At 43.9% G+C, this 25,479-nt stretch overlaps 2 protein-coding genes and 1 long non-coding RNA gene across 19 annotated transcripts in view; 1 reads left to right on the top strand and 2 right to left on the bottom strand.

The window, feature by feature from the left end:
* The window catches only part of LOC126995674 (uncharacterized), a 279,072-nt gene extending 260,942 nt beyond the window's left edge, over nt 1-18,130 (top strand). For 3 of the 5 annotated variants that reach the window (XR_007750637.1, XR_007750640.1, XR_007750639.1), the window contains 4 exons: nt 10,401-10,552; nt 14,733-14,964; nt 15,104-15,255; nt 17,571-18,130. This is a non-coding gene — a long non-coding RNA (uncharacterized LOC126995674). The remainder of the gene's footprint in view (nt 1-10,400; nt 10,553-14,732; nt 14,965-15,103; nt 15,256-17,570) is intronic. The other 2 variants (XR_007750641.1, XR_007750638.1) reach the window with 2 other exon arrangements.
* On the bottom strand, nt 4,792-13,558 carry LOC126995673 (uncharacterized). Of its 4 annotated transcripts, none has more exons than XM_050855446.1 (4): nt 11,649-13,558; nt 10,344-10,535; nt 6,184-7,155; nt 4,792-6,140 (listed from the first exon to the last, which is right to left on the bottom strand). In XM_050855446.1, the coding sequence occupies exons 1-3, from the start codon at nt 12,909-12,911 to the stop codon at nt 6,970-6,972; spliced, it is 1,641 nt and encodes a 546-aa protein (XP_050711403.1). In that variant the 5' UTR covers nt 12,912-13,558; the 3' UTR covers nt 4,792-6,140; nt 6,184-6,969. The 4 variants fall into 4 exon arrangements, with proteins under 4 accessions (XP_050711403.1, XP_050711404.1, XP_050711406.1 ...); XM_050855447.1 differs by having other exon boundaries at nt 4,792-6,097; XM_050855449.1 differs by having other exon boundaries at nt 4,792-6,054.
* A 5,778-nt stretch (nt 18,131-23,908) lies between the features above and the next one.
* LOC126995669 (cell surface glycoprotein 1-like) overlaps nt 23,909-25,479 on the bottom strand; it is a 157,624-nt gene continuing 156,053 nt past the window's right edge. For all 10 annotated transcript variants that reach the window (XM_050855439.1, XM_050855438.1, XM_050855440.1 and 7 more), the window contains one exon: nt 23,909-25,449. Coding sequence is in view for 2 of the 10 variants with exons in the window: in XM_050855437.1 (XP_050711394.1) it covers nt 25,414-25,449 (36 nt within the window). In the remaining 8 variants the exon portion in view is untranslated. The remainder of the gene's footprint in view (nt 25,450-25,479) is intronic.

Here is a 25,479-nt window from a genome sequence, read left to right as displayed (position 1 = left end):
GGAACTAATAATTATATATAATCAATGCTGTCAATATGAACTTTCGTTAATTATATAAAATACTGTCCTGTCTGCTTCGTAGTAATTGTTCAGCAAACCAAAGGCCCTTATGAATGATGTATCCGTAATGTATGTAATTCTGTAATCATGTAATGTTATAGCTAAAAGTTATAAACTAAACCACGTCCAGACCCACCCCAGCCATCACCACCACCTCCCTACCACCTCGCCACCACCACCAACAACAACAACAATAACAACAACAGCAACAACAACAACAACACCTCGCACATCGCCATCACCACCACCACCTCCACCATCTCGCCACCACCACCACCAACAACAACAACAACAGCAACAACAACAACAACACCTCGCACATCGCCATCACCACCACCACCACCTCCCCACCACCACCACCACCAACAACAACAACAACAACAACAACAACAACAACAACACCTCGCACATCGCCATCACCACCACCATCTCGCCACCACCACCACCACCACCATCTCGCCACCACCACCACCACCACCACCATCTCGCCACTACCACCACCAACAACAACAACTAAAACAACTACACCTCCCCACCATCACCCCCACCATCTCGCCACCACCACCACCTTCCCACCACCACCTCATGTCCCTTCTCCATCACGGCCACCACTTCCATCCACACACACCACCACCATCACCGTCACCACCTCCCCTTACATCCCACCACACACCACCACCACCACCTCACCTCACCACCATCACCATTGTCCCTTCGCCACCACCGCCACCGCCTCCCATTCTCCCTTCCCTACCACCGCCTCGGCCTTGCACTCATTTACACAATCACACGGAGCACGGTCAAAAGGTTTCCAAAGCCTATTTTCAGCGCATACGATGAATGCACTCCGGCCTTGACGCGTCGTGTATGTAGTGGGTTGTTTGGGGGGCTCCGTGTAACCTTCACACCCTCCGCTGCCCCATTAAATAATTATTAGAGACTGCATTTGCATGTCATGGAAAGATACATAAAGGTGTGTGTGTGTGTGTGTGTGTCAGGGTTGGGTTGGACATTAAGTATTTGTAATTTGTGACCTATGAACACAGTTATGGCACTCGTACCCGCACTCGAACTCAAAGTCAAGGATTGGATTAATATTTGAACTTGGACCTCAGGCAATGTACTCGAAAGTCTAGCAAGTACTGTGGTGTTCAGGCCCGGTGAACCTGTGGACCTGAAGGCTGACCTGTGGAAGCTGAGGTGAGGCGCGTCATCGGGCCAGCAGCTGTGGGGCCTGATGCGTCAAGATTGACCTGACCTGGTAGAATAACGTAAATGTACGGCGCTCAGATTCCAAGTATGAATTATGCTTATCTACTTAAATTTCTAAGAAGTTTTTGTACTTGGATATTCAAGTAGGTAGCAGTAGGATCTATACTGTGCTCGAGTCCAACTACGAGTAAAGGATCGAGCATCTGTAATTATATTATTTATGGTATCGTAACGTACTTATTCCCAAGCCTGGTTTGTATCTTTTTAGTTAACGCTTGGTTACTTTAGTACATTAATTATGATTTTCATAAAAGTAAACGTTGGCCTCTAACGGAGCGGATACGTTTTCTTATTCACCAGCAGCGAAAGAAGACGAAGACTACAGAGGAAACTAAAGCAAATTCTCTCTCTCTCTCTCTCTCTCTCTCTCTCTCTCTCTCTCTCTCTCTCTCTCTCTCTCTCTCTCTCTCTCTCTCTCTCTCTCTCTCTCTCTCTCTCTCTCTCTCTCTCTCTCTCTCTCTCTTTTCTTTATTTATTTTTACATCTTACATATTGTAAATAAGTACATATATGTCGATCTCTCTCTCTCTCTCTCTCTCTCTCTCTCTCTCTCTCTCTCTCTCTCTCTCTCTCTCATTGTTTGTAACTTTAACCAAGGCCAAGAGATAACAGCTCCAGTACTCAGTCATCGCGTCGGGTTGCCTGCAGTTCTTGCTGGTGAGTCAGTCCCGGGTCAGTCCAGGTTCTCGACTCTTCAAGACTCCTGCGTCACACTCGTTCAAAACCACGGGTTAAAACTTTTGTGTCTGGTGTTCAATAAGTCGCAAAGTAGACGATTACTAATACTTACTTCGTGGTAAATCCTATATGCACGGCTTGCACTTTATTCATAATCAGTGCTGAGAAAGGGGTGTGGATCATCTTGTTCGTTTAATCTTTCCTTCAGCTCACAGTACCGTTATATCAGCCCCAAACAGTGTTACCACATCTTTCTATTACCCTCTTAAGAACCTGCACATATATCATCGTATCCCAACCCTGTAGCATGTCCACTGAATGACTTACCTTCGTCGCGCTGCATTCCAAGTCACATCAGTCACGCACATGAAAGAGTGCTGCATTCCGATTGGTTGAAGTTCGCCTCACTTGCCGCCATTCTCCAATTTCTCTGATAAAATAATATTGATCCCATAGCAAGCCCTCGACCCCCTTTTCTTCAGACAGCTTCATTTTTCTTCCAGCGTGGCCCTGCGACATGCAAGCCTGTCATGACACTCGCTTTAGGGGGGTACAAATCCAGTCGTCGTATCCGCCTTATTGCCTACACTTTTAAGGAGGTGAACTAGACATTTTATAACATTATATTATATTCTACCATCGAGAAAACTCGGCAGTACGGTTACTGATTTAACACTGTACAATTAAGAATTGATTAAAACAAAATGCAAACTTTAAATTCTTGCCGCACCTTTACTTAACTAATGGCGTCAGGTCCGTCCTTTGGCCCATTGACGTCGCGACATCCATCAACTTTTCGCCCGTCACTCATTTTCATCCGAGTGTCACAAAGAGGTGCGCTGCCGAGGATGATATTGAGTATTACAACACACGCCGAAGGGTGAGCTCAGCGCGCCGGGAATAGACTGACATTAAAAGAATATATTTACTACACTCCTTTTACCTGTACCTGCGTCGTCACCTGCACGTGAGGGCGTTGAGGTGCGGGGTGTGGCGCGTGATTTTCCAGGGTGTGGGGGGAGGGCGGGCAGGGAAGGAAGGAGCCGCAAAACAGATGGGGGAAGGAGGATGTCACTAATGCCAAGATCTCTCTGGCAGCGAAAGGACGTTGCTTGGGGCAGGGCAGCACGTGTGGGGGAGGGGCGTCAGCGGGCGGAGGGAGCAACAGAAGAGGAGCAGAAAGAGAGCGGGAGAAGTTAGAGGGGAGAGGAGGCAGCGAGATTGAGGGACAGCCGGAGAGAGATACAGAAAGAAGGGGAAGCTAGTAATATTAGATGAGGGGAAGGAGTAACGCGGGAAGATGGGCAGTAAAGGGTAGCAAAAGAAAAAGAGAGTTATAGGATGGAGGAAAGAGGGGCAGCGAGGAGGGAGGAGACAGAGAGGAAGGGCAGAGTGTCAAAGGTGTGCCCAGTGTGAGTTTGGCATCCGCCCACCACCTCTTCCGGCAGCCTCTTTGATCACTTTATTCTTAGGCTTCTCTCTTTTTTGCTGCTAATGAGTGTTTTAATTCTAGTCTGAGTTGTGTATTTTCGTCCCCAATAACCGTGTGACTGGTGGAGGTGGTGGTGATGATGATGATGATGATAAGGAGGAGGAGCAGGAAGAGGAAGAGGGTGAGGTTAGTGATGATATTGGTGATGATGGCAGTCACGGTGATTGCGGTGTTAATGATGGTGGTGGTGGTGGTGGTGGTGGTGGTGATGATGTTTACCCTTTACTCTTTTGGAAATTCTAAAAACTCTGCTTCATCCCATTTTCTTTTCTTTATTACTTATTTTTTAGCCATGCAGTTATCATCACGGTCGTTTTCATCACTACCATTATTGACACCGCCATCATCGTCATCGTCACCTTCTCTATTTTCGCTCGTTTTTCCAAAAGGCGACGAATAACAACAAACCTTGTCCCACTGTCTCCATTCTTTCTTCCCTCAGAGCTCTTCTCCTCCCCCTCCTTCCTTCCTCCCTTCCATTCTCTCCGCATGTTACCACCGGCACCAACCTCGTTCTCCCCTGCAACACACACACACACACACACACACACACACACACACACACACACACCGCCCTTGCCCCACATGACACACAACATGCCAGCCAATGCCGCTCTTAAAATAAACTCATTCTCGGCATTCACAAAGGCACGTCATTAATAATAATCTATTTTGAAGCTCCTCGTTCATCCATTCACGTATTCACAGACGCTCGCCTCACTCACCTACCTTTGAAACAGTTAACAGATGTGTGTCAAGAAGATCCATTTGTCAATTTGAGTCACACACGTTTCTTTATTTTAGAAAACGTGATGCGAGGAAGATCCATGCATGCAGTCATTGAGAACGAGAGAAAAATATAAAATGAATGCAAAAGAGGGTCACGGATATTACTTACAGAGCTAGCTATACCGAGTAATGTATGAACAGAAGAACGTTAACTTATTCATTTTTGTACGGTAGAGGAGGAGATCGATGGAAGACTAAACCAAAAAATACTCCAAAACTTCAATAAACAAAACAAAAGATACCAAAAATAAAGGATCAGATCTGGTTCCAAAGGTGCTTCGATACTCTCCCTTCGATTGAGCATACGTCGCAATAACCTTTCTCTCTTACGCTCCAACCCTCGTAGGTGTATGTGTTTATAATTTATCATAGTCGCCCGTCACAGCCACACCCGCCCCTGCCAGGCCGCCACGCCCACGCCGCCCCGCCGTCTCTGCCACAAGTGCATGTTAATCTGTAGCTTGTGTGTTCCTCGGGGGGGAGAAGGAAGAAAACACTCATCTCTGAATTACTTTATTTTTCACTTCACCTCAACGAATAGAAATTATCACAGACACGAACATCTATAAAGACAGTAGCGGCAATAATAGTAGTAACAGTAGTAGTGGTTGTAGTAGTAGTAGTAGTAGTAGTAGTAGTTTTTTTTTACAGTAAAGGAAGCAGCTCAAGGGAAAAAAAGTAAAAAAAGAGCCTGCTAGTATTGCTCCTATAAAAAAAGGCCAATTTCGAGTAGTAGTAGTAGTAGTAGTAGTAGTAGTAGTAGTAGTAGTAGTAGTAGTAGTAGTAGTAGTAGTAGTAGTAGTAGTAGTAGAAGTAGTAGTGGGGATGGTAATAATAGTAATTCGCTGATCATGTGGTTAGAATTTAAAGCTTTGTAGAACGCATTTGCCTCCGTCATTTTCCGCGTTCAGTGACCCGTGACGAAGCAGCTCGACGCAGGCGCGCTTATTCGACACACGCTTTTCCTCCTCGTGCCACACCAACTCTGCTGTACCGAGGCGCTGGCAGGAAAACATGAACAAATAAGTGAATGCATAAGTGAAACAGATAAGCGACAGCACGCCCCTGCCCCTGCTATTTGCGTCTCGTTCCTGTGTGATCTTTTAACCTTTTCGCAGGTGAGAGAAAAGGTGAGCGACACTTCAGAGGGGAAAGATGAGCTGAACTTTTATTATCATTGGCACCATCGCCGTTAGCATCATCACCATCATCACAAATACATCACCATTTTTTGTGTGTGTTGTGGTTCCTTTTCTGATCATCACCCATCATCATCAGTATCATCATCATCACAAATACATCATCATTTTTTTCTGTGCTGTGGTTCATTTTCTTATTATCAACCATCATCATCATCATCATTATCATCATCATCATCATCATTATCATCAGTCATACCTATCATACATGTTTCTCCAAGTTCGCCTTCTGCATTTTTTTTTTTTGTATTGCTTAATTAAATCATCATCTTTCTTGATATTCAAAGTGTGTTCATTCACCTTTATTTCTCTTTCATCTGATTATTTTTTTTATCTTACTCGTTATTTTTATTTATTCAACTTATTTTTTCCTACCTCTTTCCGTTTACGTTTACATTCTCTTCTTATTTTTCCATCCAATTATTCACATCAACATTTCCTCTTTTGTGATGGCATTGTTTCCTTTCATTCTCCTTCTATTTTTTCCAGTTCTGCCTCTAGCCCTTCCTTATATTCATGACCTTTTTTCACTTTCTGCCTCTAGCCCTTCCTTATATTCATGACCTTTTTTCACTTTCTGCCTCTAGCCCTTCCTTATATTCATGACCTTTTTTCACTTTCTGCCTCTAGCCCTTCCTTATATTCATGACCTTTTTTCACTTTCTGCCTCCAGACCTTCCTTATATTCATGACCTTTTTTCACTTTCTGCCTCTAGCCCTTCCTTATATGTAGAGACCTTTTTTCCCTTGTTTTTGCATTCAATGACCCTCTTCTTCTGTTCCTCTTTTCTTCTGCCTTTCTTCATCTCTACTTCTCACGCTCTGTTCTACTTATGTGTATCTCTATTTTCCTCTTCTTCTGTTCCTCTTTACTTCTGCCTTTCTTCATCTCTACTTCTCTCGCTCTTTTCTACTTATGTGTATCTCTATTTTCCTCTTCTTCTGTTCCTCTTTACTTCTGCCTTTCTTCATCTCTACCTCTCACGCTCTGTTCTACTTATGTTCACCTCTATTTCCCTGTCAGCTACTCTTTCTTTTCCTCAGTATCTCTCCTCTTCTCTCTCATGTCACTCTTCCCTGTAATTCTTTCAAAGTCTATCTATTATTTTTTTTGTGTGTCGGTCTTCTGTTCCGCCTAATCTCTCTCATATGTATCAGTGTTTCTCTGTCAGTCTCTTCATCTCTCTTCATCTGTCATCTTTTCCTTTTCCCTCTCCCCTGTAGATTAACTTGCCATTTCAACTCCTTTCTAGTCAACCATTCTGTTCCTCCTTATCTCTCTCTCATATGTATCAATGTTTCTCTGTCAATCTCTTCATCTCTCTTCCTCTGTCATCTTTTCAACCCTCTCCCCTGTAGATCAACTTGCCACTTCATCTCCTTTCTAGACAACCATTCCTCTATTCTCTTCCTTCATCCCACGTGTCACATGCACCTTCCTCTCCTTTTAACCCTCCCCGTGACCCCGCCGGCGCCGCGTCAGGGAAGTATCTTGAGCTCCGCTGTGCGTCGGTGGCCCCGCGTGTGCCTCCTCAGCAGCACCAGGTCCTGCAGGGTGAGGCCGCGCCAGGTACGGAGGCCCTTCATCACGTGCAGGCTCTCGCAGGTGTCCACGAGCAGGCGGGCAGAGGCCAGACCCAGGACGCAGTTGTAGAGCTCCAGCACCTAGGGGGGCAGGGGGTAAGAGAGAGAGAGAGAGAGAGAGAGAGAGAGAGAGAGAGAGAGAGAGAGAGAGAGAGAGAGAGAGAGAGAGAGAGAGAGAGAGAGAGAGAGAGAGAGAAATATGAGATGCAAAACAAGAAAAGAAACTCAACAAGAAGACTGACAGACAGGTGACAAAACCCTTCCGTCAGACATATAGACACGTAGACAGACAGACAGGCACATAAATAGGCTAAGATAAACATATAGACAGACAGACAAGCAGGCAGACAGAGACAGACAGACGGACGAACATGTGTGCAAAGAGTAAGAAATAAAGACGTATACATGGAAAAAAAAATCAAGAATATATATTTATCGTTTTCTTTTCTCATCTCTAAAATAGAATCATCAATATATTAGTGCATACAGTATTTGTCTCCAGGCATGCTGTACACTCATTTCAAAGATACATAAATAGAATCAACGGCTGCCTGTGACCTCATTATATAAACACACAAACAGGCGTTGCAAAGAGTGTAGGTAAAAGCTGTGAAACGTGAGCAAGAGAAAGTCAGACTGGGAAACTGGAGAAGTGTTGTTGTGTAGCTAAGTAAAGAGAGGATCGAATTCTCAAAACTCTTGCCGTGAAGTTTATACGACACGGCAACATCCAGGAGTGCCAAGCTGTAAATACCTTGAGAAAAAAACGCGAAAAGTTGCAGCAGAAAACAAAAACAAGAAAGAAGAAAGTATGGAAATCTTTAAATGCTTTCTTTGGAGTTTATACAAGACAGCATGCAAGAGTGTGAAGCTATAAATAATGAAACACCACGAAAATATTGAAGCAGAAAACCGAAAGAAAGAATGAAAGAAGAAAGTACGGAAATCTTAAAATGCTTTCTTTGGAGTTCATACAAGACAACATGCAAGAGTGTCAAGCTATAATGAAACAGCACGAAAAGTTGAAGCAGAAAACAAAAAAAAAGAAAAAAAAAAGAAAGTACGGAAATTTTAAAATGCTTTCTCTGGGGTTTATATATAGGACAGCGTGCAAGAGTGTTAAGCTTGAAAATATGGAATGACACGGAATTTTTGAGGTGAAGGGGAGTGAGGGTGTTCAGTGAAGGGTGACGGGAACGAATGCGTGCAAGGGGCGGTGTGACGCGGAGGTGGTGGACGGGGAGGGAAGGGAACAACCTGCGTCACCAGATTGTCGTACTTAGCCTCTTATGTTTTCCGATTCCCGACCCAAAAACTGTCTCCTCCACTTCAATAACTACATTTATTTTTAGTTACCGTTGAAAGGTTTAATTATTAGTGTCTTTTCGCTATTGTTAACTGTCTAAAAACGGTAAATACAATGGTGGATACGATAATTTGGCAACGCTGCGAGAAACACGTATTAGAGGGTTCAGGGAGTTCAAAGGTCAGTGAAAGCCGAGGGAAGGAAAAGGGTGCGTGTTATCGGGGCAAGATGTAAATTCGTCCACAAAAAGAAGGGAGAATGTTATAAGAGAAAGGCGGGTCCGTCCATCCAGCTACAAAAGGGCGAGGAAAGTGATAGCATAGTGTTCGAATCCCCATCCATCACCGGCGCCACCCTCGGAGCAGAATGAAATCCTCCCTGTTTTTTTTTTTTTTTTTTTTTTTTTTACAGCAAAGGAGACAGTTCAAGGGCACACAAAAAGCAAACATTAATAAAAAAAAAAAGCCCGCTACTCACTGCTCCTAAAAAGAATCCAAAGAGGTGGCCGAAAGATAGGTCAGTTTCGGCTCCTCCTTCTCACTTGCCGTGCCGAAAAAGGCGAGACAGACGGAGAAACATATTTTGACGTGGCAGCGCGAAAAGGAGGGTTGGCCGGCAGGGTTCGGAAGGAAAATAAAGACAAATCAGCGGAAGAGTAGAAAGTTGTACTGGGAGGAAAAGAGACAAATGGACACAGAGACAGAAAGAGAAATGCTAAATAAATAATCGGGTCGCTAAGTTTCGGGTTTGAGGAATAACATTGACGCGAGGGTAGAGAAGGTTGATATTTCGACTTAGAATCAGACGAAGAGTAAAAAGTTATGTTGGAAAAAAAAAGAAGAGTAAAAAGTTATGTTGGAAAAAAAAAGGAGTAAAAAGTTATGTTGGAAAAAAAAAAGAAGAGTAAAAAGTTATGTTGGAAAAAAAAAGGAGTAAAAAGTTATGTTGGAAAAAAAAAGGAGTAAAAAGTTATGTTGGAAAAAAAAAAAAGAGTAAAAAGTTATGTTGGAAAAAAAAGGAGTAAAAAGTTATGTTGGAAAAAAAAAGGAGTAAAAAGTTATGTTGGAAAAAAAAGAAGCACGTAGACAGACAGACCGAAAGAATGAGAAAAATCCTAAACACTCGGGTCATTAAGTTTCGCGTTTGAGAAATAACATTGACGCGAGGATAAAGATTAATATTCAAGTAAGAATCAGCGAAAATTAAAAAAAAAATGTGTTGGGGAAAAAAATACAAACAAAGAAAAATGCTAAACACTCGGGCCACTAAGTTTCGCGTTTGAGAAATAATATTCACACAAGCAAAAACAAGGTTAATATTTCAAGATAGAAGCTTCTTTTTTGTGTGGGATGAAGGAACGGGTTTTTGCTGTGCCTCGGTAATGTGTGCGTCACGGGGCAATGGCTGGGGATGAGCTGCGAGATGTTTGCTTGAAGGAAAGTAAATTATTAGGAGTGACTGGTGCAGAGGCGTCCGAGGGCTGGGGAAGAGCAGAGGTCGTGTTCGATTTTATCAAGAATGGAGGTGACGTGTGTGTGAGGCAGCAGGGGAGGAAAATGCGGTTTTGTAAAAGTGGGGAGTGGGAATAATTCTTGTGAGGTACGTAGTTGACTGTGATCTTGAATATGAAGATGATGAAAATGTTAGTAATAGTACAGAAAATTAGACTGACAATATTGATAATAATGATAATAATAATGACAATAATAATAATAATAATAATAATAATAATAATAATAATAATAATAATAATAATAATAATAATAATAATAATAATAATAAAGGTAATAATAATAATAATAAAGACAAACCAAAATGTAAATTCTCTCTCTCTCTCTCTCTCTCTCTCTCTCTCTCTCTCTCTCTCTCTCTCTCTCTCACACACACACACACACACACACACACACACACACACACACACACACACACACACACACACACACACACACACACACGCACACACCTCCAGACGCGTCATCCTGTTCACTGAGAGGATCTCCAGCAGGTCGGTCTCCACCAGGTTGGTCGGGCGGCAGATGAGGCGACGCAGCTGGCGACACTTACTCAGGGCCGCCGTCATGCCGCGCCGCACCAGCGTGAAGTCCTTGGCCCACGCCTTGGGACCCACGCCCGTCATGCAGTCCAGCTCCAGCACCTGCCGCGGGGAATCAAGTAAGTGTGTGAGGGGATATGTCAGCTACCTTGGAAATACGGTCATGGCGGCAGAATTTAAGAGGTAGGAGCCTGTCAGTAAGAGGAGTTGATGAGACGAAGAGCCTTAGACTTTACCCTGTCCAAAAGGGCTGTGTGTTAGGCCCCCCCACACGTGAGATGCATATTCCATAAGAGGACCGACAAGGCCCTTGTATATGGATAACAACTGGGCGGCGGAAAATAACTGACGAAGACGATACAGAACGCCCAACCTCGAGGAAGCTGATTTAGTGAGAGAAGATATGTGAAGTTTCCAGTTAAGATTTTGAGTTAAGGGTAGGCCGAGGATGTTTAGTGTAGAAGAATGTGACAGCTGAGTGTCGTCGAAGAACTGAGGATAGGTGTTTGGAAGATTGTGTCGAGTTGGTAGGTCGAGGAATTGAGTTTTTGAGGCGTTGAAGGACACCAAGTTCCCTCTGCCCTAGTCGGAAATGATAGCAAGGTCTGAGGTTAAGCGTTATGTAGCCCCCAGTCTGGAGTCTTGTAATTCTTGCTGGGAGGGTCTTCTGTTGAAAGAAGTTGAATAATGCAAAGTAGAGTTATCGGCCTACGAGTGGATGGGACAATTTGTTGTGAAAAGAAGATCATTGATGAATACCAGAAAGAGAGTGGGTGACAGGACAGAGCCCTGCGGGACACCACTGTTGAAAGGTTTAGGGAAGGATTTACAAATAATCCTTACGATAGAAGCATAAATTTGTTTTTAATAGAATATAATATGCAAAATGTTGAATCTTAACATATATTCATACATTTTGAAATATAGGAAGAATGTTTACAAAAAGGAAAGTTTTCACCGCGCGAACCTTTGTAAGGTGTTTGACATGTTAGCCTTTGTACCCCACCTCGGCGCGTTAATACGAAACTCTTGTGAATCATTTCCGATCCGTCAGCTGACGTTACGAAGCACCAGCAAGGGGCAACGGCATCCTGTACACACCCTTTTTATTCTTCCTGGCGTGGCCAATGTGACATATTGTGAAAGCTTGACAGAATGACAAGTATATTTCAACATGAAAAAGAACATCTGGATTTCATTGAGGCACCTACTGACCTTGAGCTGCGCCAAAGCGATGCTGTCCTTGTTGGTGAGAGCCGCTAGTGACTCCCGTGTGGGCACCGTGATCGCCGGCAGCGCCAGTTCCTCCAGGTGTGGACAGTTTCCCGCTAGGACGCCCAAGTCAGCCTCCCAGTACACGTCCCCTTCCAACCGCAGCGTCACCAGCTGCGTGCCCACCGACCAGGCGAACTCATACAGCGCCGTGGGTGACAGCAGGTACGGCTCCTGCACCGACAACTTGAGCTGCCTCAGCTCCCTCAGCAGCCGCAGATCGTTTATCGTGACTCCAGCATAATTGATGATGGCGTTAATGTTGCTGACGGCGGGACACATACGCCGCAGAAGCTGCAAGTTGTTGATCGTGACACAGCGCACGTTCACCTCCTCCAGAGTCGTCACGGCGGCCCCGTCACTCAACTCGTCCATTATTTTAAGAGCCTCCACCACGTCGGTGGAGCCGAGGCTGGTCAGCTCCGGCAGGCGGGTCAGTAGCGTGGCCACGCCTTCCTGCGTCACGCTGGTGCCCCCGACGTCTATGTGACGCAGCCTGACGGGTTCATCTCCTCCGCCCCACAACAAGTTCACGATAATTCTGTTGATGCCCTCGTCGGTAATGCCGGCAGACCCCGACACGTCGAGGTGCGTGATGAGGTGACAGTACCGCGTCAGCAGCGTCAAGGCGTCGTCGGAAGCATCAATAAGTCTGACGCGACTGAGCTTTTTGCAGGTGCGGCAAAGGTCACTAAACACCCGCTTGACGGCGTCTGTCATGAGCGGCGGCATCGTCAGTACCAGGTGGCTCAGGCCTTCACCGTTGCGAAGAATAAGATCGATGTCGAGCGGCCATTCGGCGCCCTCAGGGCCCGGGCGGGGCAGCGTCACGTAGACAGGCTCAGTCACCGGAATGTCGGGGCTGAGAAGGACCAGAGCTCGGTTGATGGCTGCGAGCTCCCTGCTGCCGTGTCTCAGGTGCAGCCCCCCGGCCTTGAGGGCGTTGTGGATCATCATGGCGCGGAGGTTCCTGGGCAAGTCTTCCAGGAACCTCTGCACGGCAAACACCTGCCACTTAGGAATGTTGCGGCGCAACACGTACTGCACACGTTCCAGCCAGAACTTGCTACACATCTCCTTCAAGGATATCACTCGGGACAACACGACGGGCGGCGGACCGGTGTACTTGGGGCTCAGAGGAAGCGACTCTTGGTGCCGCGCAAGTGCCAGCGGCAGTCGAGGAAGATGCAGATGAATTAAAGCCATTTTTCTTCACTGTTCACTGAGTTATTCTCTAATAATAATAATACAACGTAGACCTTATGTTACGTAACCCTTAACGGCCTGCCCCTCATGACAACGCTCCAACACTTCCCGCGACGCGGTGCATCTGTCGTCACTTGGCACGACCTGCCGCTACGAGAGGCGCCACAACGACCTAGTTTCTCGCTCGTTCACTGCGTCGTCACACGTGTGGCTGCAAGGCCTCTGTCACTTCTACCTGTGTACACGATGGTTTCAAGCGTTATAGCAAGCAATTTTCTTCCAAGAAGTCGAAAAGAGGCTTAGGGAAGTCAGTGTGCAACAGGTGAGGCAAACACTGCACCGCCACGTCCTACTAGAGACTGTTGAGTGGTAAATATACCGCGGCCAGCAGGCGGGACTCCCAGGGGGGGGCCAACGGGGACGAGATCGCTGCCAACACGAACTGATGCCGTGTGGTGGAGGGGCTGGCCGCCCCCTCCCCCCCAGGACAACACCCGAGCACGGAAACAAGGAGCTGACGAGGAAGGGACAAGACAGGAACAACAGAAGCTCAGCCATGTCTCGGCCACGTGTGTCACCGTGCAGGAAGGCGTGTGGGGCGGAGGAAGCTAAACCAGGACGTGTTAACCAGCGCACTGACCACCATACTGTCCCTATCATGCAACCTCCCCCCCCCCACTCTCTCTCTCTCTCTCTCTCTCTCTCTCTCTCTCTCTCTCTCTCTCTCTCTCTCTCTCTCTCTCTCTCTCTCTAATATATATATATATATATATATATATATATATATATATATATATATATATATATATATATATATGCACAAGTACTGGAAGTGGGGCCAAATAGCATTATTTAACAGTAGAAGGTGACGAACCAGCCCCACCGACACCTCATCACCGGAGGAAAATGAAGAAATGACTTAAAGAAAAAAGTGAAGATCGAAATCGCGAATGTAGTTCCACCCAGCAACCTCGGAGAGCAAGGACTGTCAAGATAGTTTTCTGGGACATTGGAATCATACTGAACTAAGGCAGAAATTTCAGAATTTAGTAAAGTAACATATTATGAAGGATGTCTATAAAATACAAAGATAAACTGATTATTCGCAAGAAAAGTAAATAACTTCGACAGTAAATGACAGCAGAGGGAAAAGCAAGGGAACAAAGAACTGTAAAAGGGGAGGAAATGACGTAATCGACCCCAGTGTGCGATCTGGTGCGAAGTTCAAGTTGTCTCATTACGTATAAAGACCACTCACAAATCGCTGGCGGGATTGTCGGAAACACGCATGAAAACAATAGATAAATAGATAGATATAGATAGATAGGTTGGTAGGTAGATAGATAGACAGATAGATAGATAGATAGATAGATAGATAGGTAGGTTGGTAGGTAGATAGATAGATATAGATAATGCCTGTAATTTATGATGAGCGATAGACACTCCTACGGATAAGAAAAACTAAACACCCATTCGCTCTCGTTACTGTAGATCTTTCTGGTGATGCTCAGGCGTGAAGCTCCTCGACCTGCAGCAGACTTAAGGTATCGCTTAGAAGGGATAGCAAACTCAACGCGACGCCTGAACCTTGCACGTCGCATAAGTAGAACACGTCAACTAACATCCCCGTAAGGAAGTTTGTCCAAGAGATTAATGACTGTGGTGAAGAAACTACTAATTATCATGGAGTTAAAGTGTGTGTGTGTGTGTGTGTGTGTGTGTGTGTTCTGCACATATGAACATAATATAGAAGACAAACAAATATATATGTCGCACTGTAACATTCCTACGCCTCATTTGATAATCACACACTTTGTTCAGAAGTGTTTCGGATCCCAACACAAACCCCGTTGAAGCGCGTGAAGCAGTGCAGAGGGCCGGCGGAGAGGGTAGTGCTGGAGCGGGCCGCGGCGAGGGAGGTGTGGGTGTGTGTGCAGTCCCGGGACCACTCTCTACATGCAGGAATGTCTGGTCTCCCTCGCACGCCTTTATGTGGGTTTCGTGGCACTTGGAGGAGCTGGTGAAGGCGAGGACACACGGCCGCTCGAGTGTGGTAAATGCGTAGTTTGTTATTATTTCCTGCCTGTGGAATTGTTGAGCCATTACCTTGTGTAATAATCGTTACTTAATTACTTATTTTATAATTCTTTACATTGTTTTGTATGGGAACTTTGTATGGGATATTCTTCCAGGCGCCGACACCTCACCGCCCCCCAACCCTCTCAACTCACCCCGCCTGAGCAGAACAGCCGGCCTTGTGTCGCGGTGTGGAGGACTGCCACACGCCCGGCCTTTGCGCCTTCCAGAGTCACCAGCAGTGAGTTATGTTTGCTCTTTTACTTTGGTATGTTTTGGAAGAAGCTCGAGTAATAAACTGTGGCCTCATTTGATATCTTGTAATGTCACGATAAAGGCGCCTTGCCTAGTAGTTACTTTTCCAAAGAATAGTTGCTTGCTACAAATCATTGTTAATATCATGTTGGCAGTAGAAACTAATACAGGATTGAGTCCACGATATTAGGAGCCACGCAGGTTTTAGTTTGTTGTAAGAATTCGTAGGGATTGTATGATTTAGTAGTTATCAATTCAGGGTGTCATAACTTAACAAGGGAGGTGCTGTTAATTAACTCGGGTCATTAACAGAACCGACAATGTTTTTTGATCGTCAAACTGTAATGGACTCGTCATAATTAGATTTTCCAGTTGTATTTTTTAGGATAATCAAGAAAACCGTCCTAAATACTTTTTTAGGGGGAATTCGAGAGGGAGCAAAGGCCCCCGTAGGAAAGTTACAAATTTATTAGTAACCTAAAGACATCAAAGGGGATGATGCAATTCTTCAGGGAGGGCATGTCCTATGGTGTGCATGTAACTACCTTTGTGTCCTCTCTATGGAAGCCTCTGCCCCTTTCCCCGCCGGCAAAACTTAAATATTTTTGACCGTTTTCATGGTGACTCCCGTCCTAGGTTTCAGCCCAATATTCATTCCTGGCTGAGAGTGCGAATTTATTAATGCAACTGTAGTAAAACTATGATGTGGGAAATGATCTAATCACCAACAGCCATAGTGTGAACCATAAAAGATTAACAACTCATGAACCGAAGCACCAGATAGAGGGGAGGGGTTGGGGGGTCGGGGGTGTAACAGGGGTTCGGTGCTTCAGCGATAATGATTAGTGTGGTGAATGTAATTATATTTCCCTGAGCGGTAGTCATGTTTAAATGAGTTACTGCCAGGCCTGAGTATAGATGTAGATTTGGTGTGTTTCGACTTGGTTAGGGTTTCTAAATGTTGCACTATTTCACTCAAGATTTTCTCAGCCTATATACGAGAGCGTGAGAGCGAGGAGTCCTTCACCTACGTTCTAATCACGTGCTCAACTATCCATCAACTGCTAATACCCTGCCGGAAAGAGCTTAGAGCTGCATATGGACGTACCTTTGAGTAACCCGCCTGTCAGTGGGGAAAACTTACCGTCATTAGGAAATCACAGACCTCCGCCTTTTTGAGTGGCCAACCGAGCGCACGTTGGTTTTCAAGTACAAGACTTTTTTTTTTTTTTTTTTTTTTTGCGTGTGCGTGCACGTGTGCGCGTTTTGTCATACTTCATGCGCTCTATGATTCTGAGAGAATTATCGGAAAGTCATTAATAATCTATGATCCCAAGTTAATTAGCGAGTTCCTGCTGAGAAGTTTACAGTAGTATGAAGTCTCTCCCAAGTCACGTGACTACCTGACGTTATTACACTAAAGTGAATTCAGACCAAAGAATTTTCTACTAACCAGGCAAAAAAAAAGGTTTTGCTTGTGCTTAAACCGTTATACCCGTTCATCAAGGCGTGCCTCTCAGAGCTGTAACAGATGCCCTGCACTAAAGTTACCACAATCACTGTGGGATATTATTTTTTTAGTTTCGCGCAAATCACACACTATCGCCAAGCAGAAGTGGAAACCTTCAGGAAAAGCCTTTGTCCTGTCGTGAACTAATAACGTGTGATGTCAGTTCTAAGTGCATTTCTTACTTTAATTTCATTACCCTTGCAGTCACCTTCGCTCTTGCAATTTTTAAAATTTTCATACGTTTGTATCGCTTTCCAGGCAGTGCCAGTGTTGCCACGGTCATAAAAAGCACTTCATTTATTTTTCCTCCCTACAAGTTACGAAATGAAAGGATTTCTTTTTCACAAATGATTATTGCTTCACATCCATTCAATGACGGTTGATAAATATCCCGCGCACTCACATCGTCAGGCAGCAACCATTCTCACCGCCTTTGTGAAGTGCAAGTCATGTGGTCTGGCACCTCCTCGCTGTGTGCGCTGTCCTCCCCAGTGTTGTCTTACTCGCTAAAATTAGGTCACCAAGAAACAGAAACTTTCAGTTGTCTACTTAAACGCAGCAGATGAGCAAAATTTGGCAAAGAAAACCAGGGAGTTTTCGCTTACAGAGCTTTTCACTTTTATTCTGTTTATCGGTAAGAAGCGAGCTTTGTACAAGCAGTTTCGTTACGGCATTAACAATCTGACACACCAGTCTGTTCCATTTTTCGGGAGGCTTAATACTTTTGTGCCTTGGTAACTTTAATATATTGTACACAAACACGGTTAATGCTGAAAAGTTCATTTGAGAGCACGCTATTAATATTTTTCTTCTTTCAGTGAGTCTGTTCCGTCACTAGGAGAGTAGAACAAGTGGACGAGTAACAAGAACTTATACAAAACTAAAAGGAAAAAAACGACACAAGAGATGGATCCCACACGCTCACCGCCAGGCTCGCCACGCCCGTGCCGTCCAAGGAATCCTACTTAAGCCACGATAAGTATTGTTCGCTTTCCTCCTCTAGATAATTAAGCGTTCGAACTTGTATCTCCTCCCTGACCCGAGCCAATGTTTGTTGGTGCTTACCTGTCTTGTTACTTTTTATCACTCATGAGCGACGTTAGATGTCCGCCCTCTCTCCACCAACAATTAACCAGCGCAAGAGGCAAATGTCTCCCTCGGTAATTTTAGTGCGCCATCACGAATCCTTGTGCATTACTTGATGACCAGGCTCTTCAGGTATCACCACAGCACTCGTGATTGTTTTTCTCTCGAGTGTTGATCCAGCTTGTTACATATGTGCCCCGATTATTCAAAGTCAGCGTTACTTGTCAAGATTTTTTTTTTTTTTTAATTACGACTTTCGCACCCAGCAAGTTTTCCTCTTAACAGTTAAACATTTTTTTTTTTAAGCCCTCCCTTTGTATAGATAACATCCACAAAGCACTCATTCATACATCGCAACCATCACAGGCACAGACATCACTAACAGCTGGAACAAGTATTAATCTCAATTCTCTGAACCTATTCGTGTTGACTAGGCTGGCAGCGCTTGTTTATCTCCTTGTTCTTCACTGTCGTCACTGTGGGGGTTTGTTAAGTCGTCTCACCACTCAGGACTGGCGCGAGGCATATTTTCCCCATTTTATCACAAATAATAGAGCAGTTAAGTGCAAAGTAAAATAATAAGCATACCATGAAGTCTTCAGGCAGTATTTGAAGGGAATCATTCAAAGTAGTCTTCATTTATTTATATTCCTTTTCTCAGTAGTTTACAGTAAACATTAATATTTAGTATCTCGGTATAGATACTCAGGCAGAATAAATCTCCCCCGGGAGCTGTTAGTGTGTAGCTTTGTCAAGGATTTTAGAGTCTCGTTTCATGTCCATTGATGTGGCACATGCGCATTGCAAGTTCGTGATCGTGAAAATCGACTGCTATGATAAATGTCCAAGCAATTTTTTTTTTCAAAGTATACATTTCGAACATTACCTATATGGTTGACATGCAATGAAAAATTTAAATACTTTCAAACAAGGGATTTAATTAAAAGGCCATTGTTCATTCGAGTATGATCTGACAAGATGTTTATGATGGCAGTGAGTTTCTTGTATACTTAAATTTAAATTGAAAATAAATTGGATAGTCTAGTTGATTTTCATCTCATCACGAACTAGCAGTGCATATGTGCCACATCAATGTTGGCCCCCGTGGATGGACAAAATAGCGTTACTAACTCTGGAAAACTTATCCACAGGAGCTGCTGAGGGAACGCGACAGATGGACGGGTCAGGTGTTTACAGCTGCTGCCGAGAGAGATCACCGCCGAGGAGGGAGAAAATATGTAATAAATAAACTAGTTCAAAGTGAAAATTTAGCTATATCACCGACAAACACCACCTGCGTTCAAAAGTTTTCATCAGTTTGTTTTAAGCTGTCCTGTAAATAATATCAGTCACTCCGTAGCACCGGGGATGTTGGCTGCGCGACCCTCGGCGGCAACTCTCGGGAGGTCGGTTGAATTTTCGTTCATTACACCTCGGTTACTGCTTACCAATGTCTTTACACTAACAGCGTTGGTTGAGCAAAAAATTTGTTCTAAAAGGAGGCCAAAGTTTGATTACCCGGCCCAAAATAGACGGGAGCACATTTCGTTTCGGGGTACCTAGAGCCGAGGTGCTCCTTTAACTTTAAAGTTTAGTCTACTTTTAGGGGTGGTTCCGGGCCGGGTAACCCTCAGGTATCCTTTTAGCACATAATTTTTTTCACATAACCAACGCTGTTACTCTGAAGACATTGGTAAGCAGTAACTGAGGTGTAATGAACGAAAGATCAGCCGACCTCCCCAGAGTTGCCGCCGAGGGTCACGCAGCCAGCACCAGCAGTCTTCCAAGGTTTCGCTGTGCTCGGGAGACTCCAGCTGACCGCTTCTGTGTCTGTCGAGGGAGAATACGCGTTAGGGGTGTATACTCGTGTGTGTGTGTGTGTGTGTGTGTGTGTGTGTGTGTGTGTGTGAGAGAGAGAGAATCACATCCTGAAAGCGACAGAGCGGTGCTGTTTGTGATTGAGAGCTCTGAGGGAATAGCTACCTCAGGAAAGAAGACATGTATAACTTAAGACAAACACCCTATGTATCGATATAGTTACATACATTATTTTTTCAATATAAACAAAAATACAATTATATCAATTCTACATAAGGGGCGTGTGTCTAAAGATGTTCGCCTTCCTCCACCGCCAGCTCTCTCTCTCTCTCTCTCTCTCTCTCTCTCTCTCTCTCTCTCTCTCTCTCTCTCTCTCTCGCTCGCTCGCTCTCGCTCTCGCGCGCTCTCTCGCTCTCGCGCGCTCTCTCGCTCTCGCGCTCTCTCTCGCTCTCGCGCTCTCTCTCGCTCTCGCGCTCTCTCTCGCTCTCGCGCTCTCTCTCTCGCTCTCGCGCTCTCTCGCTCTCTCTCGCGCTCTCTCGCTCTCTCTCTCTCTCTCTCTCTCGCTCTCTCGCTCTCTCTCTCTCTCTCTTTTTCAAGCCTCCAATCGATAGCCTACAAAGACATCTGCGGTTCATATCTTATCTATAAATCTTGTTCCTTCAAAATCAGTTGATGAATAAATAACTAAAATCATTAAATGTAAAGGCAACGACTCCCCAGACCACTTTTATATCCGATTTACCACACCTCTTGGTTCATACGTGGGTGGTGTGGGCGAACCTACTTCAAAAACACTACTCAGAACATGTCATCTGATCCTCTTTAGCGGCAAGATGTCTACGTAGCCTCACCACCAGCACCTCTATGTATACCACCTCCCTACTATTCCACCATCACCGTCACCCCACCAGGTCTACCCCTAACTGCCCCAATCACAAGCTCCTGCACCAAATGACCGATCACCATCACCATATTCCTTATTCAGACCCCCCCCCCCCCCGTACCACTAGCCTTCCCAACAGCTGCACCGCTGCCTTGAGCAGTCACCATTTTTTTTTTTTTTTCCACAGGCGCCGCCACTCCCACCACGTCCACTCAAGTCACCACCACCGATCTAAATCACCACTAAATTAACACTATAACCATTGCAGCTGTTATTAGAAGTCCCGGTCTTTGCACATGGTTTTAGATTAAATGAATGAATGAACGAACAGCTGGTAGGGTAAAATACTGATATACAAGCGTCATTAAATCTGTAACAGAGGAACACTAACGCTGAACGGAACGCGGGACACCATCGAAATTAGGTCTACAGACTGATCCTGAAATACCTACGCACAAGTAGCAATAAAATATGAAAAAATATATTATCTAGACTAAAAAGTTCATCAGCCAAACAGATTACTGACCTTATTTGGTAGTAAGGGAAGTCGTCGTCGACAGGCTGCTGCCGCTGACAGGCTGGATGGCTCACAGAGAGTAGTGGTCATGTCCGCCAGGGAGTGGTGGGGGACGTTTCCACAGTGCTCGCGGTGCATGCAGGGGTACACATTATAATATGACACTTCGAACACTTAATACCTTAAAAAAAAAAAAAAAAAAGACAGCCATCCCCCTCCCTCCCTACCTTCACTCAACGAGCTGCCTACACAACTACCACCTTGCCAACACGCATCAGTGCACATTCTCTCTCTCTCTCTCTCTCTCTCTCTCTCTCTCTCTCTCTCTCTCTCTCTCTCTCTCTCTCTCTCTCTCTCTCTCTCTATATATATATATATATATATATATATATATATATATATATATATAAATATATATATATATATATATATATATATATATATATATATACATATATATATATATATATATATATATATATATATATATATATATATATATATATACTATACTATACTATACTCCCAGACACCCGTTTCAGCTCCATAACTATTAAACTACTAAAAGGAATGACTAAAAATGCAGGGGTATACATAAGACACTTCAGACATTCAAAACAAAAAAATGGACAGCCATTCCCCTCCCTTCTATGTATGCTCTATTAAGGAATGGCTTTATATAATGAGAAAGCTGAACTTGTCGAAGACGCCCTACAAAATTTAAGTCTTGCCACAAGGGATGCTTCACAAGTTATCCTTATCCTCCTAGAATGTCAAGCAAGGGCGGGAAGTACCCAGTCGGAACGTCTTTACCTCGTTCGATTGTTGCTTGTTAGGGAAAACCTATTAAAGATTTAACTATCTTCACTACGCAGCAAAGCAAAGGAAACAAGTCGCAGAAAGTACTAGGAAGCGGGTTCTGTGGGGGCTTCACCCCTTAACAATAAGGTTCGTTCCCCTGTATTAAGGAGGGAGGCTTAGCGATAATAGTTAGGAAGTTATGAAACAAAGGCGAAGGGTGATAATGAAACGGGGGATGGGAGCAACTGGGAATCGAGACGACTGGGACCTTATGGTCGTTATCTAGTTATAGCTCGCTCGTTTAGTCATATGACGCGCGTGTCAACAATCAGAACGACGGTCAATAAAATTAATAATGCTTGACTTCACAAAGCACACAATCACCCCTCACACCAGACCAACTTCTGGAAAATACACTTCCTGATTGACAAGTGGAACTTAGGACCACACACGGGAGGACGGATGAATATGAAAGGGATAATTGTTGTTCCAAAATGATTGGTGCTTGACATTCATGAAGTCAGGTCCTCGCGCCTACCGAGTGTGTCGGGCAAATCATGCAACTACATGAATACCTGCACGTCTGAGGCACAAAGGCCCGACAGTGTTGCTCACTACGCGATGACCGCCGGAAGGGAGCAGCTAACCAGATGTCCTTGAGCACGCAGCCGCACCTCCGTCCACCCTCACCGCCTCGACGCTACTGGCCGCGGCTGACGTGGGACTTCTCGCTCGCTTCGAGCTCGACACAATTTCACTGGTTTGTTCCAATCGAAGTCTGATCCTTTCTTTTTATTTAATATTTTAGGAAGCTTTACAAAACCGCTGTCACTTCATATATTATTCATCAATAATATATAGAAATAAGTTTTAAATCAATGATTTACTAATGAATGTTTTCACGAGGCTTCGGGTACAACAAATAATTAAACTTTGGCGAGTGATGAAGTCTTCACAATCCGGTGGCGATCTCCTGCCCAATCCCCCCCCACACACACACAAAGATCTAGGAGGAAATTCATTCTCTTTATTGTCACTGCTGATTGTTTGGGTATATTTTCTATTTCTATATAAATTATGGCAACAACACTATTTCACTCGAGCAGGATCGTAAATAAGTGCAATGCTCTTTCATCTAGCTGTCCAGCAGCACACAGGCATTTTGGCCATTGCTAAATTAATACACCCTGTAATAGGAATCTTGAATCTTCCAATGACACAAACCATCTGAAAACTTTAGTCTGCCCATGCTCCAAATAGTTTGAAGTAACAATCTTTCTCAGGATATATTTCCAATTTTCTAAAATCAATATTTTCTTGGCAAGCACATTTTCTTGCTCATGCATCCTTGTTAAAGCTTAAACCTCGGCAGGCACACAGTTGTGCTTTATAACACACCCTTCACTGCTCTCCTTTCATACTTTCTTATCCACTCATTCTTCATACATTTTTGCTTATCAATTGCTACCGTTCCTTAAAATACTCACCATCAGAGGCCTCCCGGAGCAACCACCACCACATTTTTTCAATCACGAAATTTTGCTTCAACACTTTGGGTTTATGTACTTACAATCTTGTTCCACAAGACTAGGTAATCTAAATGTGTTATGTTCTACATCCTTTCCCATGTCATATCAAACCACTCCCCCTTTATCAATTCATCTCTGGCTTTTAGTTTTGCTTCACATACACAAAACACATAATTTCCCTTACGTAATACACGCCTCAGCTTCTCACTTATTTCTTTAACATTACAGAAGCTCAAACACCAAGCTAAACAGGCTTAACCTCACAAAATGGATCCTCAACTGTCAAAGGGATCAGTTCTGAGTCATTTAGCTGATACTGCCCACCCCACCTTAAAAACATTTGCGTTCAACCTTTTGTCAATATTCCATCACTAGATGAAAGTTTTCAAGATAACACATTCGTTTCCTTTCTGAATGCCTTTTAACCATAGCACACTTTTTCAAGGAATGACATTGAGAACCATTTTGTCTGTCAGAACTGCTTTTCAAGGATGAGCTGGCATAAAGTTGCTTCAAACCAGCTTGTCAAGGTGTAAACTTTTTAATATATTTATTACACGGCAAATCAAGATATCATAAAACAGCAAAGCACCAGTAAAATTTTGCTTATTGCCAATGCTTAAAGATTTGTGCAGAGTGACCTTCTGTATACTGGACAGGGGAAACCCTAATAAGGTTAAATTTATTCTATTGACAAGTGCTTTGTTCCAGATGTAAAACTTTATATATAAAAAGGTTTATTTCCTAAGCATTATATAATAAAAAGTAATAAATTTGATAGATAAAGATTGCCCCTAAGGTTTACATATATACTGAAAATCCTGAAATAAAGACTAAAAATTTCCACTACATTCATCCAAAAAATTTCCAGAGGCATAAAGAACGGTGAAGTAATGGCATCCCAAGTTGCTGAACTCAGCGATATGATGCAACAGCAATTTTTATGGTGCTTGGGCCTTAAACACTAGCAGGCAGAAGCACATGTCATGGAACAATCAAGGAAACTATACTTAACATATCGGCAGTAATAAAAAAGAAAACATTACTACGTGAGCAATACAAATATGCTAATGAGATTGGGTATGCAATAATTCTTCTCTAAAGTCATCAAAGTACAAAAGTACCATTAAAGTAGAAGCACTACTGGTACAATAACATCCATTTTTGCCTTCTAGAATTTACATTATAGATGCAATCATAGTATCTTGGTCTAGCAAAAAATTTCACCCTTATTCACAATACATAATACAAACTATACAAAAAAATGTTCTCGTTCACATCCCAGCTACACTCCTCCCTCAAAAACCGCTGAAGAGCAAGACAAGTAGTGCACACAGTTTAGAAGAGTCGGAAGAACTGAAATGTCTATATACCATCTGGGAAGAATGTGGCTGGGTTATTAGTTTATCACTTCACTTGTGGCTACACCATCATCATCATCTTTGCAGTCATCATTATGAACTAACAGGTAGGAGACATGCACGGCTGTGAGACACTGTGATCACAGTTGTCACTTCATGGTCAGCTTCTTACACTACAACTTGCCTCTGAAACAGCTGCAAGTAGTGTTGATTTCAATTTGTCTCCACTACTATAAATTTTCCCATGTGTGCACTGGGTAACACAAAATTAAGTGGTTGTCTAAAAATGGTTATCCTCTTCCCCCTGGAACCCGGCCCATGAGCCCTCCAGACTGGCCGCCCAACAGGCCCGGCCAGCATCAAGGCACAGCAACACTGCCTACCAACCACTATTCTTTGTAGAGAAGACTTCCAAAATATCCCACAACAAAAGCTATAAAACTGTCTTATGACTTTGCAGGTGTATTCTTCCTGGAGAACAGAAAATAGTATGTGTAATAGCTGGCAAACAAGTGTTGAAGAGCATCCCGGCAGTGTTGAATTTAGTAACCCAAAACAGTCGGAGGATGTTGCTGCTTCTACTCGAGACCTGCATACTCCAGGAGGGGATGGCGCATGACTATACTTGACGGTGGAATGGCTTGTGGCATTGCACAGGTATTAGTCTTACTCTTCCACTTTCTCTCCTTCACCCTCCGCTTTCTGAAAAATCAAAAGTGCCTTAAATAATTA

Source organism: Eriocheir sinensis, chromosome 8 (genome assembly GCF_024679095.1).
Source record: "Eriocheir sinensis breed Jianghai 21 chromosome 8, ASM2467909v1, whole genome shotgun sequence".
Classification (NCBI taxonomy): domain Eukaryota; kingdom Metazoa; phylum Arthropoda; class Malacostraca; order Decapoda; family Varunidae; genus Eriocheir; species Eriocheir sinensis.
Note: the sequence above shows the minus strand (reverse complement) of the source record. Positions and strands in the feature narration are given on the sequence as shown.

Excerpts from the sequence above, each read along its gene's own strand:
- LOC126995673 (XM_050855446.1), bottom strand. The coding sequence starts at position 12,911 with ATGGCTTTAATTCATCTGCATCTTCCTCGACTGCCGCTGGCACTTGCG. Across the intron at positions 10,536-11,648 it reads TCGCTTTGGCGCAGCTCAAG|GTGCTGGAGCTGGACTGCAT; the intron begins GTCAGTAGGTGC and ends TCCCCGCGGCAG. Across the intron at positions 7,156-10,343 it reads ACAGGATGACGCGTCTGGAG|GTGCTGGAGCTCTACAACTG; the intron begins GTGTGTGCGTGT and ends CTGCCCCCCTAG.